The 14,661-nt window shown below is 33.9% G+C and overlaps 1 protein-coding gene across 3 annotated transcripts in view; it reads left to right on the top strand.

Moving 5' to 3' along the window:
• LOC125682944 (uncharacterized) overlaps window positions 1-3,050 on the top strand; it is a 52,273-nt gene extending 49,223 nt beyond the window's left edge. For 2 of the 3 annotated variants that reach the window (XM_048923580.2, XM_048923578.2), the window contains exons 28-29: window positions 244-502; window positions 2,385-3,050. In XM_048923580.2, coding sequence (XP_048779537.2) covers window positions 244-468 — 225 coding nt within the window. In that variant the 3' untranslated portion in view covers window positions 469-502; window positions 2,385-3,050. The remainder of the gene's footprint in view (window positions 1-243; window positions 503-2,384) is intronic. The other variant, XM_048923579.2, reaches the window with a different exon arrangement.
• The last annotated feature ends 11,611 nt before the right edge of the window (window positions 3,051-14,661 follow it).

The following is a 14,661-nucleotide window of genomic DNA, read 5'->3' as shown; positions in this document are numbered from 1 at the left end:
CTTTTAATTAATGTTCTACAAAGATATTCTTCTTACTTATCAAGTACTATGTAAATGGAAAATGGTACATATATTCTATAGATTCGCAAATATTACTTTATAGCTTTTAGTATTTGTTCATTTTAAGGTTTAGAGCTTGTTAATATTCTATGCATATGAAGGTAGGGAGAGGTATACGTTGTATAATGAAAGATTTTCAGCCGTTGGTGTCATTGATTTCATTGCTGTGAACTTGTGTTTCAGAGTTTAAATATTGCTGACATTGTGTTGACAAATCCAGTCGCAGCAACATCTTCAAACCTCACTACCTTAGCAACTGCAATACCAAAGGAAACAGTGGCATTAGTGGATTCTGGGAGCATGGAGGCTACTAACTCATCTCAACCAGAAATGCATGTTACAGGGCCCCAGCTTACCACAGAGCAGTTGGTGGAGGCAGGCTTGGTGCCAAAACAAGACCATGTTTGACAACAGACTTCGCTAGATCTACTTTTACCAACCAGTTTGTTTCTATTTTCATTTTTGTACTTGTTTTTGACAGAAAAAGCAATGCAAACATTTTCATCTAATATCGGACTGTATTGAATATACATGGAGCCTCATTAATCCAGGCACTTTGGTAGCTTGCAAAATTGTCCAGGTTAATGAAGCATGTCTGTCAGATCTTCATATGCTTACTTTCTTGATGTGTAATATGAAATAAATTAACAATTTGCTTTGCTAAATAATGATCATATTAATATTTACATGCATTTTCAAAGCACTAGAATTGAAACATCCATGTACTTGTTGATGTGTACATTTATTTGATTAGGACTACAAACAAATGTAGAAAACTATAACCACAAGCACTTCATATAACTCAAAGAAATAAATAAATGCTTATATTTCATACTGATTTTGACGACAGAATACTCCGTTTACCTGATCAAGATGTAGGGCTGACAGTGGGTGTGACCAGTCAACAGGGGATGCTTACTCCTCTTAGGCACCTGATCCCACCTCTAGTACGTCCAGGACCGTGTTTGCCCAACTCTTAATTTTGTATTCCTTATAGGAGTTATGGGATTGATCACTGTTTGTTATCTTCACCTTTCATTCTATAATTATCCAAGCCAATATCTGGGGGACAAAAACATTCAAGCTTGTTATTTGCACTACTACCTCTTCGTTCTCCACACACACTTTATTTTTATCCACTAATAATGAAACAGAATTCCAAGCGACATCTAAAGTACGGGTATCTACATGTACAAATACGAATTACCGTGAGAATTTTTTTTTTTAAATCCTAAAACAACAAAGCTCTACGACATCGTAATGAGAATGAGTCATATACACTGTATGTACATGACATTTTATTCATGTTGAAATTTCCTAAATATCTTTTACTTTATTCAATTGTATGGGGGGAAAATTTGCAACTTTTCTAGAATAATTCTTACTCTTTCGATTTGAATAAGCCAATATTAACTTGCGGTCAAATACATCTGATAGGTGTAGCAATTTAACGAAATATATTCATACAGCATTATGGTCAATCTATTGATAACCTATAGATCAAGACAATTAAATAGTATTCTATGGTCATTATTACAATCTAGTTTGCCAACACAACCTATCATTGGGTCAAATGCTGTCCGACTTCTTTCATACCAATTGTTAGGCCGTTCTTGGCACACTAATTTTGAATACGGATAACTCCGTTTACCTGATCTAGATATAGGGCTCACAGCGGGTGTGACTGGTCGACAGGGGATGCTTACTCCTCCTGGGCACCTGATCCCACCTCTAGTATATCCAGGGGTCCGTGTTTGCCCAACTCTCTATTTTGTATTGCTTATAGGAGTTGTGAGATTGATCACTATTCGTTATCTTCACCTTTCATGCTGCAGGTTTGTTTACAGTTGAACACTATGTGCATTGCAGATATGATGTGCAAAAATTGGCAATACAAAGTCTTGTTTAACCAACACATCATCACAGATTAGGAAAGTTTTGACTCGACACAGGCATATCATTTTAAGCAGGCAATGTGGCTTATCTTTACAATTTACACATTGCTGAAATTGTTTGAGACTGGCCTTCTAAAACAATTACCTCTGCATTAATGATACAATATTTGATATTTAGAAGTAAAGAAAATTACCATCTAGATTCAGAACTCCAGATTAATGATGCAAAATAATCTGTAAAAACTCGGTTTCCCCAAAGAAATTGTGCGGATGGTGAAGTGTCTGGATTAATAGGATCTGGGTTATCAAGGCCCCACTGTAGTTTATGTGGGTGGTTTGCACAACTATTAAACATGTCTAACATACAACTGAAATTATAAAATCTGTTGAAATACTTCTTTTGTGTAATTTTTGAATTGATCTCTTCAGCAGAAACAGTCAAAACATCAGCCGGACTGAGGACAGAGTACCAGTGTATGTGAACCAGTTACAGATGGAGAGAATTTGCATTTGTCATCAATGTGTCAGTATATATTATTAAATGTGAAATCAGAATTCAACTTTTGGGATGATGACTGAAACTTTATTTCATGGCTGAAACAAATCTGTTTGTATCATTTACTGAGGGTATTTGTGCAAGACAAAACTATATTTGTTTTTTCTTGTTTAATAACATTTTATGTTATTTACAATTTTGATGTTCTCTGTGATGCTACATAACATTTAATTGTTCATAACTGATTCATCTATTGATATGTGTAAAAATAGAATGCTTTTTTCTACATTTCTTTTTTTATTTTAATCATATAATTCATTGTAATTTATTTATAGAAAATTATGATCTTGCAAAAGATATGTTGAATTTAATATCCAAATCATTTTCACTGACTTTCCATGCTGTATATGATAGATGAAATAGGTTTACGAGACCTTACTAACATTTGTTGTTGTAAGCGGTGTACGGTGGAAGCTTATCACTGTGTGTTAGGGCATTTATTTTTTTTAATAAAACTTTTTCATTTGAATTTTATGACACATTTAACTGTTTGATGATCTTCGTGTCAGTAACAAATTAAAAAAAAGTATTTGATTTTCTTTTTTTGTATGTTTTTTTTTTTCGTCCTGAAGGGAGACATTTTGTTTTAGTCTGGATGTTCATTCAATATCTCCTTATATTCTACTTCTTCTCGCTGAAATAATTTCACCTAATCTTTCTTACTATTTTCCCCAGGATTCTGATGTATGGCATATAGATGCATTTCCATATAAAAAAATGTGTCATTTACCATCATGACTATATAGTGGTCGCAAGGTCAAATTACTAGGAAAATCTTATCCTTGCCATATATTTCTTTACTATTTCACCTTGGATTCTGATATTTGGTATTTAGATGCGGTATCTGATTCATATGACTGAAAAGAAAAAAAATTAAAATTAGATGAAATTGAAATTTGACGAAGTTTTAAACTGAATATCCTTTAACCCACATTTAATCAGTTTCATAACATTGGCAATCAGAATGTCTGATTGTGAACATGATATACATGTAGTAGAGAATATTTAAAAGATTCCTTGAAAAAAAAAAATTAATTCCTTTTATTTGATACATATTTATACGCACATCTAATTGCTTTGGTAACATGGGTGGTTAGCTTCTTTGATACCAAACATATGAGTGAGGAGAGAGTTTGAATGATTCTATAAAATTAGAAATTTTTCTATAATGTTTACTGTTTGAATTTCCATAATATTGGCAATCAATATCTCAGAATTCCATCATGACCACATATAATGATTTGAACAGCATTGGCAATTTGTATATTCCAATTCCAAAAAGGATTGAATGAAGAGAAAAATTTAATGATGGAATGAAAGTAGAAATTCAAAAACTTTAAACTATATTGAGGGGGGGGGGGGGGGGGGGGGTCCCGAACTGTTTTTTTGTCATGCTTACAGATATTTATTAGTCCCCTACCGACAAAGTCGAAGGGGACTTTAAGTTTGCGCTCCGTCTGTCCATCTGTCAGTCCAGTTTCCCCCACTTTTTTTCGGTGTTCTTGCAGATATTTATTTGATATTTGGTACATTGCTTTGCCATAAGTTACAGATCAAGTTCGAATTTCGTCTAGGTCCGTTGATTTTTCACTTAGTTATGGCCCTTTGACTTAGAAAAATAACATGAATTATCAGTTTTCCAGACTCTTTTTGGTTGTGCTTGCAGATATTCATCCGATATTTGGTACATTGCTTTGCCATAACAAGTTAAGATCAAGTTCAAATTTTATCTCGGTCCATTAATTTTCCATTAAGTTATGGCCCTTGGACTTAGAAAAATAGCATGAATTGTAAGTTTACATCCAAGTTTCTTATCTCTGCAGATAAGAATACTACACTCATTAAAACTTCTAGCATAGTAATACAACAATAGAGCTAAATTATTCATGATCATCTACATGTCACAGTTTATTGACTTGGTTAAAGACCTAAACTTAATTATAAATTTGTCTTTTTTCTTGGTCTAGTCTCTACTCGAATAGTAGTTGATTTCCAACCATTCCTATCCTGGTTCCCCAGTTTTCCCTTTTACCACAGGCACCTGAAGTATGGATATTACTACCCCCCCCCCCCCCTTTTTTCATAATTTTTTTTTTTGGTGGCAATAATTTCTCTGAAATGTATGAATTCCCAGTCTATCTCATCCCTCTTTCGATTCATGTATTAAATCGTTTCACGCTTTTTGTAAGCTTTAAAGATTGGCCTTCTACCGGTATAATATTTTATTATACCGGTAGAAGGCCAATCTTTAAAGCTTACAAAAAGCGTGAAACGATTACATGAATCGAAAGAGGGATGAGATAGACTGGGAATTCATACATTTCAGAGAAATTATTGCCACCAAAAAAAAAATTATGAAAAAAGGGGGGGGGGTAGTAATATCCATACTTCAGGTGCCTGTGCCTTTTACCATAGCCTACATAATGAACTCTGAATATTGTTGTGGTACCGTAATTTTTGCAACCGGTAGGGGACTATGTATTGCCATGCAATACTCTCAGAATGCTTGTTAGATATGTAGTACATTGCCTTATCATGACAACTTGACCGTGAAATTTAATCTAGTTTAAGAAAACCTAACCTAGGCAACTGTAAGAAGTAGGGTTTTCATATTTTAAATATAGATTCCGCATGGCAAGAAATTTCATTTGGTGCCATGGTGTTTGTCATTATGACCTTGGAGTTTAACCCAAACTAATTCGAAATTGAAACTATAACCCTGCTCATAACTGATATCTTTCATACATGATGTATGCATTCCTTTATGACTACAAGCAGTCATATCGCTTGGGTTCAAATTTATTCGATCCCAAGTAATATAATTGCCTGTGCTTGTGACAAGACCTTCCATCGCCACGTCGAACCTAAGATGTAAACATAGGTAGTGTTTGGTCCTTCGCCAAACACTCGGCAATTAGAAATGAGAATCACGTGGCTTTCGGATATGACTTTAAAAAGTGGGTCCCGTGTCGCGGCAGGTGTTGGCACGTTAAAAAAACCCACTGCTTCAGCCTTGGTCGCTACGCTTCAGCCTTGCGTACATGTGGGTCTAAGGTTGTGGTAATTCACCTGTTAATACGAGTTAACAAATCTCGAAGGGACCAAAACCAACCAACTTTTCTTTTTTACAGTTTTGTAAACCTTGACCCCCTGTTAAGAAAAATTAGCGTAGGCAGTATCTCCTGAACTGTTTAAGCAGGGCCTGAATATTTTGTAAACAGATTGTTACATTTCATACCATGATTTTCAACCTCGAGAATTGGTGTCCTGGTTATGTTGTGACAGGGCTAGGTTGGGGTCACTGCAGGACCACACGAGGGGTTCGGGTGAGCGATGTGGCCCATGGGTCTCTTGTTGCATGTACTATACTACAGTTTGTTGAAAAATTCTGTTTCCGTGTTATTAATCAGGTTCGTCCTCTTTATAGTATTCGTTTGGACAGCGAGAAACTACAATATATCAAAGGCTCCGCAAACATGACATATGGTAAAATATAATTTCCGATTTGTGTTACATTAAACAGGTCCAGTCCAAAGACTATTTCTACCTTCGTAGCTATTAATAGCTACCTAGGTATTTAAACCTACTTAAAGTAGCTACTTTTACCTGTTTTTGAAAATATGAATAAATCATAATTAAGGCGCATCTTTTAAACAGGTCAGTCGTTTTATGTATCGTGTTGTGCATGTGCACGGCAAAATTTGAATACTTTACGAGGGTGGAGAATGCAGAGGAAATGCATGAATATTCGCCCCAAAAACCTTTAATGTAAAAATGCATGAAGGTAAACTTTAAAATTAATACAGATTTGTAAGACATTTTACACTTCACGTGGCTTTGATCCCAAGCTCCTAGGAAATGGAACTGGGTGCTGTTATTGATGCAAATTTGAAAGGTTAGAAAGTAATAATTTTTTCCAATATTTTTGTGGTATTCATCGTCAGTGTAAGTGAATCAAGAAATTTGGTACACACCATATTGCGCCGTTTCTGCGTTTGGCCACGAAATGCAAGTAAAGGAAAAAGTAGGTAAAGATAGCTACCTGGAGTAGGTTTAAATACCTACGTAGCTATAAGTAGCGACGTAGGTAGAAATAATATTTGGACTGGACCTGTTAAACTCGGAACATGTGCCAGGAGTTTGGAAATTCCATTTTAGTGAATAAATCTTTTATATCTAGGGATGAATTCTTCTCATAAATTCACTAGACGCGTTGAGATCTGACATTTTATACTGAAGCGACAACATTACATGTATTACTAGTAATCCTAATTGTTCTCGAACAATTAGAGGTCTTTCCACCTTTTCTGGATTTGTTTCTTGACCTTCAATCTTGATCCATTCTTCAGTAGGTCAAATGAGGCCAAAAAACTTTCAAGTCAATGTAAACTTGGAAAACTTTCAGGGGCCATAACTATTTAAAGGGGTTGGTGAATCTTTTCGCACTGAATAAATTGAAGAGTCTACTAAATCAGTACAAAACATTAATGATTAAGGTTTGGTATCTCCAGGATTAACGGTTTCGAAGGACTAGTAATAACAAGCTTTATTTGTAAGATGGGCAATAATTTTTAAAGGAGCCCGGCTTAAGGGCCAAGAAAGATGTTTTAATTGGTTTTAAAAGAACATACTAATGATGCAATGAAAAATGATGTATGTTGAAAGACAAAAGAGATATAAAAAGAGCTAAATTCTCAATATTTGAAGTAACTTTGACCTTTGACCTTTACCTAATATTCAGGGTCAAAGGTCAATGATCACATTGCAGTTGGTCCCATGTTTCTATGATTATCCGTTTAAAAGTTAACGATTAGCACAAACACATAAAAGGGCAATAACTCATATAAGGGGTCAGCGGATCCTTTCACACTGAATATGTTGAAGTTGTGCTTTGAGAAACCGAAGACATTGGTGAAAGTTTGGTGTCTCTATGGTCTATGATTTCAAAGGGGTAGCGATAACAAGGTTAATAATGTAAGGGGCAATAACTTTTAAAGGGTTCAGTCTTAGGGTACAGGTATCAAATCTTTAAAATGGATTTAAAAGGACATACTAAATATTCAATTATATGTAGTATATGTTGAAAGACAAAAGAGATATAAAAAGAGCTAAATTTCTCATATTTTGAATGACCTTGACCTTTGACCTTGAAATAAATTAAAAGGTCAAATGATGAAGATTCTAATGCAGTTGGTCCCATGTCTCTAGGATAAATGGTTTTAATTTTTTTCAATTATTTGTAAAAATTAAAAACTTTCAGGGGCAATAACTCATAAAAGGGGAGAAGAATCTTTTTGCAATGAATAGATTGAAGAGTCTCCTTGAATAGTTGAAGACATTGGTGAAGGTTTGGTGCCTCTACAGTCTATGGTTTCAGAGGAGTAGCGATAACAAGGTTAATACTGTAAAGGGCAATAACTTTTAAAGGGGTCAATCTTAGGGTACAGGAATTAAATCTTTAAAATATATTTAAAAGGACATACTAAAGATGCAATGATATGTAGTATATGTTGAAAGACAAAAGAGATATAAAAAGAGCTAAATTTCTCATATTTTGAATGACCTTGACCTTTGACCTTGATATAAATCAAAAGGTCAAAGGATGAAGATTCTAATGCAGTTGGTCCCATGTCTCTAGGATAAATGGTTTTAAATTTTTTCAATTATTTGTAAAAATCAAAAACTTTCAGGGGCAATAACTCATAAAAGGGGTCGAAGAATCATTTCGCAATGAATAGATTGAAGAGTCTCCTTGACTAGTCGAAGACATTGGTGAAGGTTTGGTATCTTTACGGTGTACGGTTTCGGAGGAGTAGCGATAACAAGGTTAATACTCTAAGGGGCAATAACTTTTAAAGGGGTCAGTCTTAAGGTACAGGAATTAAATCTTTAAAATAGATTTAAAAGGACATACTAAAGATGCAATGATATGTAGTATATGTTGAAAGACAAAAGAGATATAAAAAGAGCTAAATTTCTCATATTTTGAATGACCTTGACCTTTGACCTTGATATAAATCAAAAGGTCAAAGGATGAAGATTCTAATGCAGTTAGTCCCATATCTCTAGGATAAATGGTTTTAAAAAATTTCAATTATTTGTAAAAATCAAAAACTTTCAGGGGCAATAATTCATAAAAGGGGTCGAAGAATCATTTCGCAATGAATAGATTGAAGAGTCTCCTTGACTAGTTGAAGACATTGGTGAAGGTTTGGTATCTTTACGGTGTACGGTTTCGGAGGAGTAGCGATAACAAGCTTTTATTGCAAAAGGGGCAATAACTCCTTGAGGGGTCAAAGTTCATATACGCAGGGTGAACTGCCAAAATCTTTTAAGGAGTACATTCTTATGGACTATAAATCTTTTCGATAAATCTTGAAACTCAAAATCACGGGGAGGAAAAATAATAATAATAATAATAATAATAATAACTAGTAATCCTAATTGTTCGTGAACAATTAGAGGTCTTTCCACCTTTTCTGGATTTGTTTCTTGACCTTCAATCTTGATCCATTCTTCAGTAGGTCAAATGAGGCCAAAAAACTTTCAAGTCAATGTAAACTTGGAAAACTTTCAGGGGCCATAACTATTTAAAGGGGTTGGTGAATCTTTTCGCACTGAATAGATTGAAGAGTCTACTAAATCAGTACAAAACATTAATGATTAAGGTTTGGTATCTCCAGGGTTAACGGTTTCGAAGGACTAGTGATAACAAGCTTTATTTGTAAGATGGGCAATCATTTTTAAAGGAGCCCGGCTTAAGGGCCAAGAAAGATGTTTTAATTGGTTTTAAAAGAACATACTAATGATGCAATGAAAAATGATGTATGTTGAAAGACAAAAGAGATATAAAAAGAGCTAAATTCTCAATATTTGAAGTAACTTTGACCTTTGACCTTTACCTAATATTCAGGGTCAAAGGTCAATGATCACATTGCAGTTAGTCCCATGTTTCTATGATTATCCGTTTAAAAGTTAACGATTGGCACAAACACATAAAAGGGCAATAACTCATATAAGGGGTCAGCGGATCATTTCACACTGAATATGTTGAAGTTGTGCTTTGAGAAACTGAAGACATTGGTGAAAGTTTGGTGTCTCTATGGTCTATGGTTTCAAAGGGGTAGCGATAACAAGGTTAATAATGTAAGGGGCAATAACTTTTAAAGGGGTCAGTCTTAGGGTACAGGTATCAAATCTTTAAAATGGATTTAAAAGGACATACTAAAGATTCAATTATATGTAGTATATGTTGAAAGACAAAAGAGATCTAAAAAGAGCTAAATTTCTCACATTTTGAATGACCTTGACCTTTGACCTTGACATAAATTAAAAGGTCAAAAAATTGAGATTCTAATGCAGTTGGTCCCATGTCTCTAGGATAAATGGTTTTAATTTTTTTTAATTATTTGTAAAAATGAAAAACTTTCAGGGGCAATAACTCATAAAAGGGGTCGAAGAATATTTTCGCAATGAATAGATTGAAGAGTCTCCTTGAATAGTTGAAGACATTGGTGAAGGTTTGGTGTCTCTACGGTCTATGGTTTCAGAGGAGTAGCGATAACAAGGTTAATACTGTAAAGGGCAATAACTTTTAAAGGGGTCAATCTTAGGGTACAGGAATTAAATCTTTAAAATAGATTTAAAAGGACATACTAAAGATGCAATGATATGTAGTATATGTTGAAAGACAAAAGAGATATCAAAAGAGCTAAATTTCTCATATTTTGAATGACCTTGACCTTTGACCTTGACATAAATTAAAAGGTCAAAGGAGGAAGATTCTAATGCAGTTGGTCCCATGTCTCTAGGATAAATGGTTTTAATTTTTTTCAATTATTTGTAAAAATCAAAAACTTTCAGGGGCAATAACTCATAAAAGTGGTCGAAGAATATTTTCACAATGACTAGACTGAAGAGTCTCCTTGAATAGTTGAAGACATTGGTGAAGGTTTGGTGTGTCTACGGTCTATGGTTTCAGAGGAGTAGCGATAACAAGGTTAATACTGTAAAGGGCAATAACTTTTAAAGGGGTCAATCTTAGGGTACAGGAATTAAATCTTTAAAATAGATTTAAAAGGACATACTAAAGATGCAATGATATGTAGTATATGTTGAAAGACAAAAGAGATATAAAAAGAGCTAAATTTCTCATATTTTGAATGACCTTGACCTTTGACCTTGACATAAATTAAAAGGTCAAAGGATGAAGATTCTAATGCAGTTGGTCCCATGTCTCTAGGATAAATGGTTTTAATTGTTTTCAATTATTTCTAAAAATGAAAAACTTTCAGGGGCAATAACTCATAAAAGGGGTCGAAGAATATTTTCGCAATGAATAGATTGAAGAGTCTCCTTGAATAGTTGAAGACATTGGTGAAGGTTTGGTGTCTCTACGGTCTATGGTTTCAGAGGAGTAGCGATAACAAGGTTAATACTGTAAAGGGTAATAACTTTTAAAAGGGTCAATCTTAGGGTACAGGAATTAAATCTTTAAAATAGATTTAAAACGACATACTAAAGATGCAATGATATGTAGTATATGTTGAAAGACAAAAGAGATATAAAAAGAGCTAAATTTCTCATATTTTGAATGACCTTGACCTTTGACCTTGACATAAATTAAAAGGTCAAAGGATGAAGATTCTAATGCAGTTGGTCCCATGTCTCTAGGATAAATGGTTTTAATTGTTTTCAATTATTTCTAAAAATGAAAAACTTTCAGGGGCAATAACTCATAAAAGGGGTCGAAGAATATTTTCGCAATGAATAGATTGAAGAGTCTCCTTGAATAGTTGAAGACATTGGTGAAGGTTTGGTGTCTCTACGGTCTATGGTTTCAGAGGAGTAGCGATAACAAGGTTAATACTGTAAAGGGTAATAACTTTTAAAAGGGTCAATCTTAGGGTACAGGAATTAAATCTTTAAAATAGATTTAAAACGACATACTAAAGATGCAATGATATGTAGTATATGTTGAAAGACAAAAGAGATATAAAACGAGCTAAATTTCTCATATTTTGAATGACCTTGACCTTTGACCTTGACATAAATTAAAAGGTCAAAGGATGAAGCTTCTAATGCAGTTGGTCCCATGTCTCTAGGATAAATGATTTTAATTTTTTTCAATTATTTGTAAAAATTAAAAAATTTCAGGGGCAATAACTCATAAAAGGGGTCGAAGAATCATTTTGCAATGAATAGATTGAAGAGTCTCCTTGACTAGTCGAAGACATTGGTGAAGGTTTGGTATCTTTATGGTGTACGGTTTCGGAGGAGTAGCGATAACAAGGTTAATACTCTAAGGGGCAATAACTTTTAAAAGGGTCAGTCTTAAGGTACAGGAATTAAATCTTTAAAATAGATTTAAAAGGACAAAATAAAGATGCAATGATATGTAGTATATGTTGAAAGACAAAAGAGATCTAAAAAGTGCTAAATTTCTCATATTTTGAATGACCTTGACCTTTGACCTTGACATAAATTAAAAAGTCAAAGAATGGAGATTCTAATGCAGTTGGTCCCATGTCTCTAGGATAAATGGTTTTAATTTTTTTTTAATTATTTGTAAAAATCAAAAACTTTCAGGGGCAATAACTCATAAAAGGGGTCGAAGAATATTTTCGCAATGAATAGATTGAAGAGTCTCCTTGAATAGTTGAAGACATTGGTGAAGGTTTGGTGTCTCTACGGTCTATGGTTTCAGAGGAGTAGCGATAACAAGGTTAATACTGTAAAGGGCAATAACTTTTAAAGATCTCAATCTTAGGGTACAGGAATTAAATTTTTAAAATAGATTTAAAACGACATACTAAAGATGCAATGATATGTAGTATATGTTGAAAGACAAAAGAGATATAAAAAGAGCTAAATTTCTCATATTTTGAATGACCTTGACCTTTGACCTTGACATAAATTAAAAGGTCAAAGGATGAAGCTTCTAATGCAGTTGGTCCCATGTCTCTAGGATAAATGATTTTAATTTTTTTCAATTATTTGTAAAAATCAAAAACTTTCAGGGGCAATAACTCATAAAAGGGGTCGAAGAATCATTTCGCAATGAATAGATTGAAGAGTCTCCTTGACTAGTCGAAGACATTGGTGAAGGTTTGGTATCTTTACGGTGTACGGTTTCGGAGGAGTAGCGATAACAAGGTTAATACTCTAAGGGGCAATAACTTTTAAAAGGGTCAGTCTTAAGGTACAGGAATTAAATCTTTAAAATAGATTTAAAAGGACAAAATAAAAATGCAATGATATGTAGTATATGTTGAAAGACAAAAGAGATATAAAAAGAGCTAAATTTCTCATATTTTGAATGACCTTGACCTTTGACCTTGATATAAATCAAAAGGTCAAAGGATGAAGATTCTAATGCAGTTAGTCCCATGTCTCTAGGAGAAATGGTTTTAAATTTTATCAATTGTTTGTAAAAATCAAAAACTTTCAGGGGCAATAACTCATAAAAGGGGTCGAAGAATCTTTTCGCAATGAATAGATTGAAGAGTCTCCTTGACTAGTCGAAGACATTGGTGAAGGTTTGGTATCTTTACGGTGTACGGTTTCGGAGGAGTAGCGATAACAAGCTTTTATTGCAAAAGGGGCAATAACTCCTTGAGGGGTCAAAGTTCATATACGCAGGGTGAACTGCCAAAATCTTTTAAGGAGTACATTCTTATGGACTATAAATCTTTTCGATAAATCTTGAAACTCAAAATCACGGGGAGGAAAAATAATAATAATAATAATAATAATGATAATAATAAACAGAAGAATATCAATAGGTCTTTCCACAGAAAGATGGAAAGACCTAATAAACAGAAGAATATCAATAGGTCTTTCCACAGAAAGGTGGAAAGACCTAATTATACACCCCGTTGACAAAACGAAAAGCGAATTCCACAGTTCTTGTTTTTCGTGTCAAGGTTAGTCCAATGACACGTTCTTTTCATTACAGAGGACATTAATTGATTCCTTTAGAGAAGCCGTTCGCTGTATCTTGAATAAACAACAACGACCCCCCACCCCCCTTCCCCCTTGCGAGTCAAATATCACAAGGGAATTTTCTTTGTCTGTGCATGGCCTCGACATTCAAAACGCTAAAATCAAGGCTATCATACAGGATTAATTTACTTTAAAAAAAAAAAATAGGCACGAGAAGTAGCTTAACGACACTTGCTACAAATAAATTAAAAAGAAATGGTTAAAACTAAATATATGTTTCTATGAGTAAAATTAATTACAATTTATCGAATGGAATGTAGTTTCAATGACTTTTCAGTTAGGGCCTAAGTAAAAAAACAAGTAGGGAGAATTAATTGTATAGACTAGAGCTATAGAGAGGGATAAAATATTTCAATTTTTGAACACCATATACATTTAGAAATCCCTATCTCTCAATTTTATATTTGTATATATTACAACCAAACTAAGAATGTTAAAAAATTATACTCGTGAAAGAGAAAATATGGACAGTACTACAAACATCGAAGATTCCTAACCTGCATGTGACTGATATTTGGCAGGTAGAGTTCTAGTGACTAACTACCACCACTGTGATAGAATGGTGATGGTGCCATCTCTTGTTATCAGATCCACCTACGAAATCTTTATTCATAATATATTTATACGCATATGTTCGATCGACACAGAGCGTTCATATATATAACACTGGGTTCGGAAACATCGAAGACCCCCTACTCCGGGGACTGGTATCTGTTGTCCCATGATATCAAATATTATCATCTCGAAAATTTTTAGACTCGCGAGTAACGATGGATGATCGCGTACTTTAATTAATTAAATTGGTATAATTACGAAATGTCATGATTTTTCTTTTCACTTTGTCAAAGTTTGCGACATTCGTTCATTTGATCCCAATAGGTCTTTCTAAAAAAAAAAAAAAAAAAAAAAAACAATTAGATCTACCAAAATAATAATAATAAAAAAAAATAATAATAAGAAAAAAAATATTGTGTAAGCTGAGGAGTTTTTGATTGTGTGAATCAAATATTTGGTTGTTTTAGTGTTTTCTCTGCATTGTTTAGTCATAAGATTATTTTTGAATATTATAACACCAACTGCTGATGATGGAGAGAATCGAATAGAAGCACCCGTGGGTAACCGACGATGGCGTGCAGCCTGTTTACC

Source organism: Ostrea edulis, chromosome 6, assembly GCF_947568905.1.
Source record: "Ostrea edulis chromosome 6, xbOstEdul1.1, whole genome shotgun sequence".
Taxonomy (NCBI): Eukaryota; Metazoa; Mollusca; class Bivalvia; order Ostreida; family Ostreidae; genus Ostrea; species Ostrea edulis.
The sequence above is the reverse complement of the archived record's forward strand: the minus strand, read 5'-3'. Positions and strand labels throughout refer to the sequence as shown.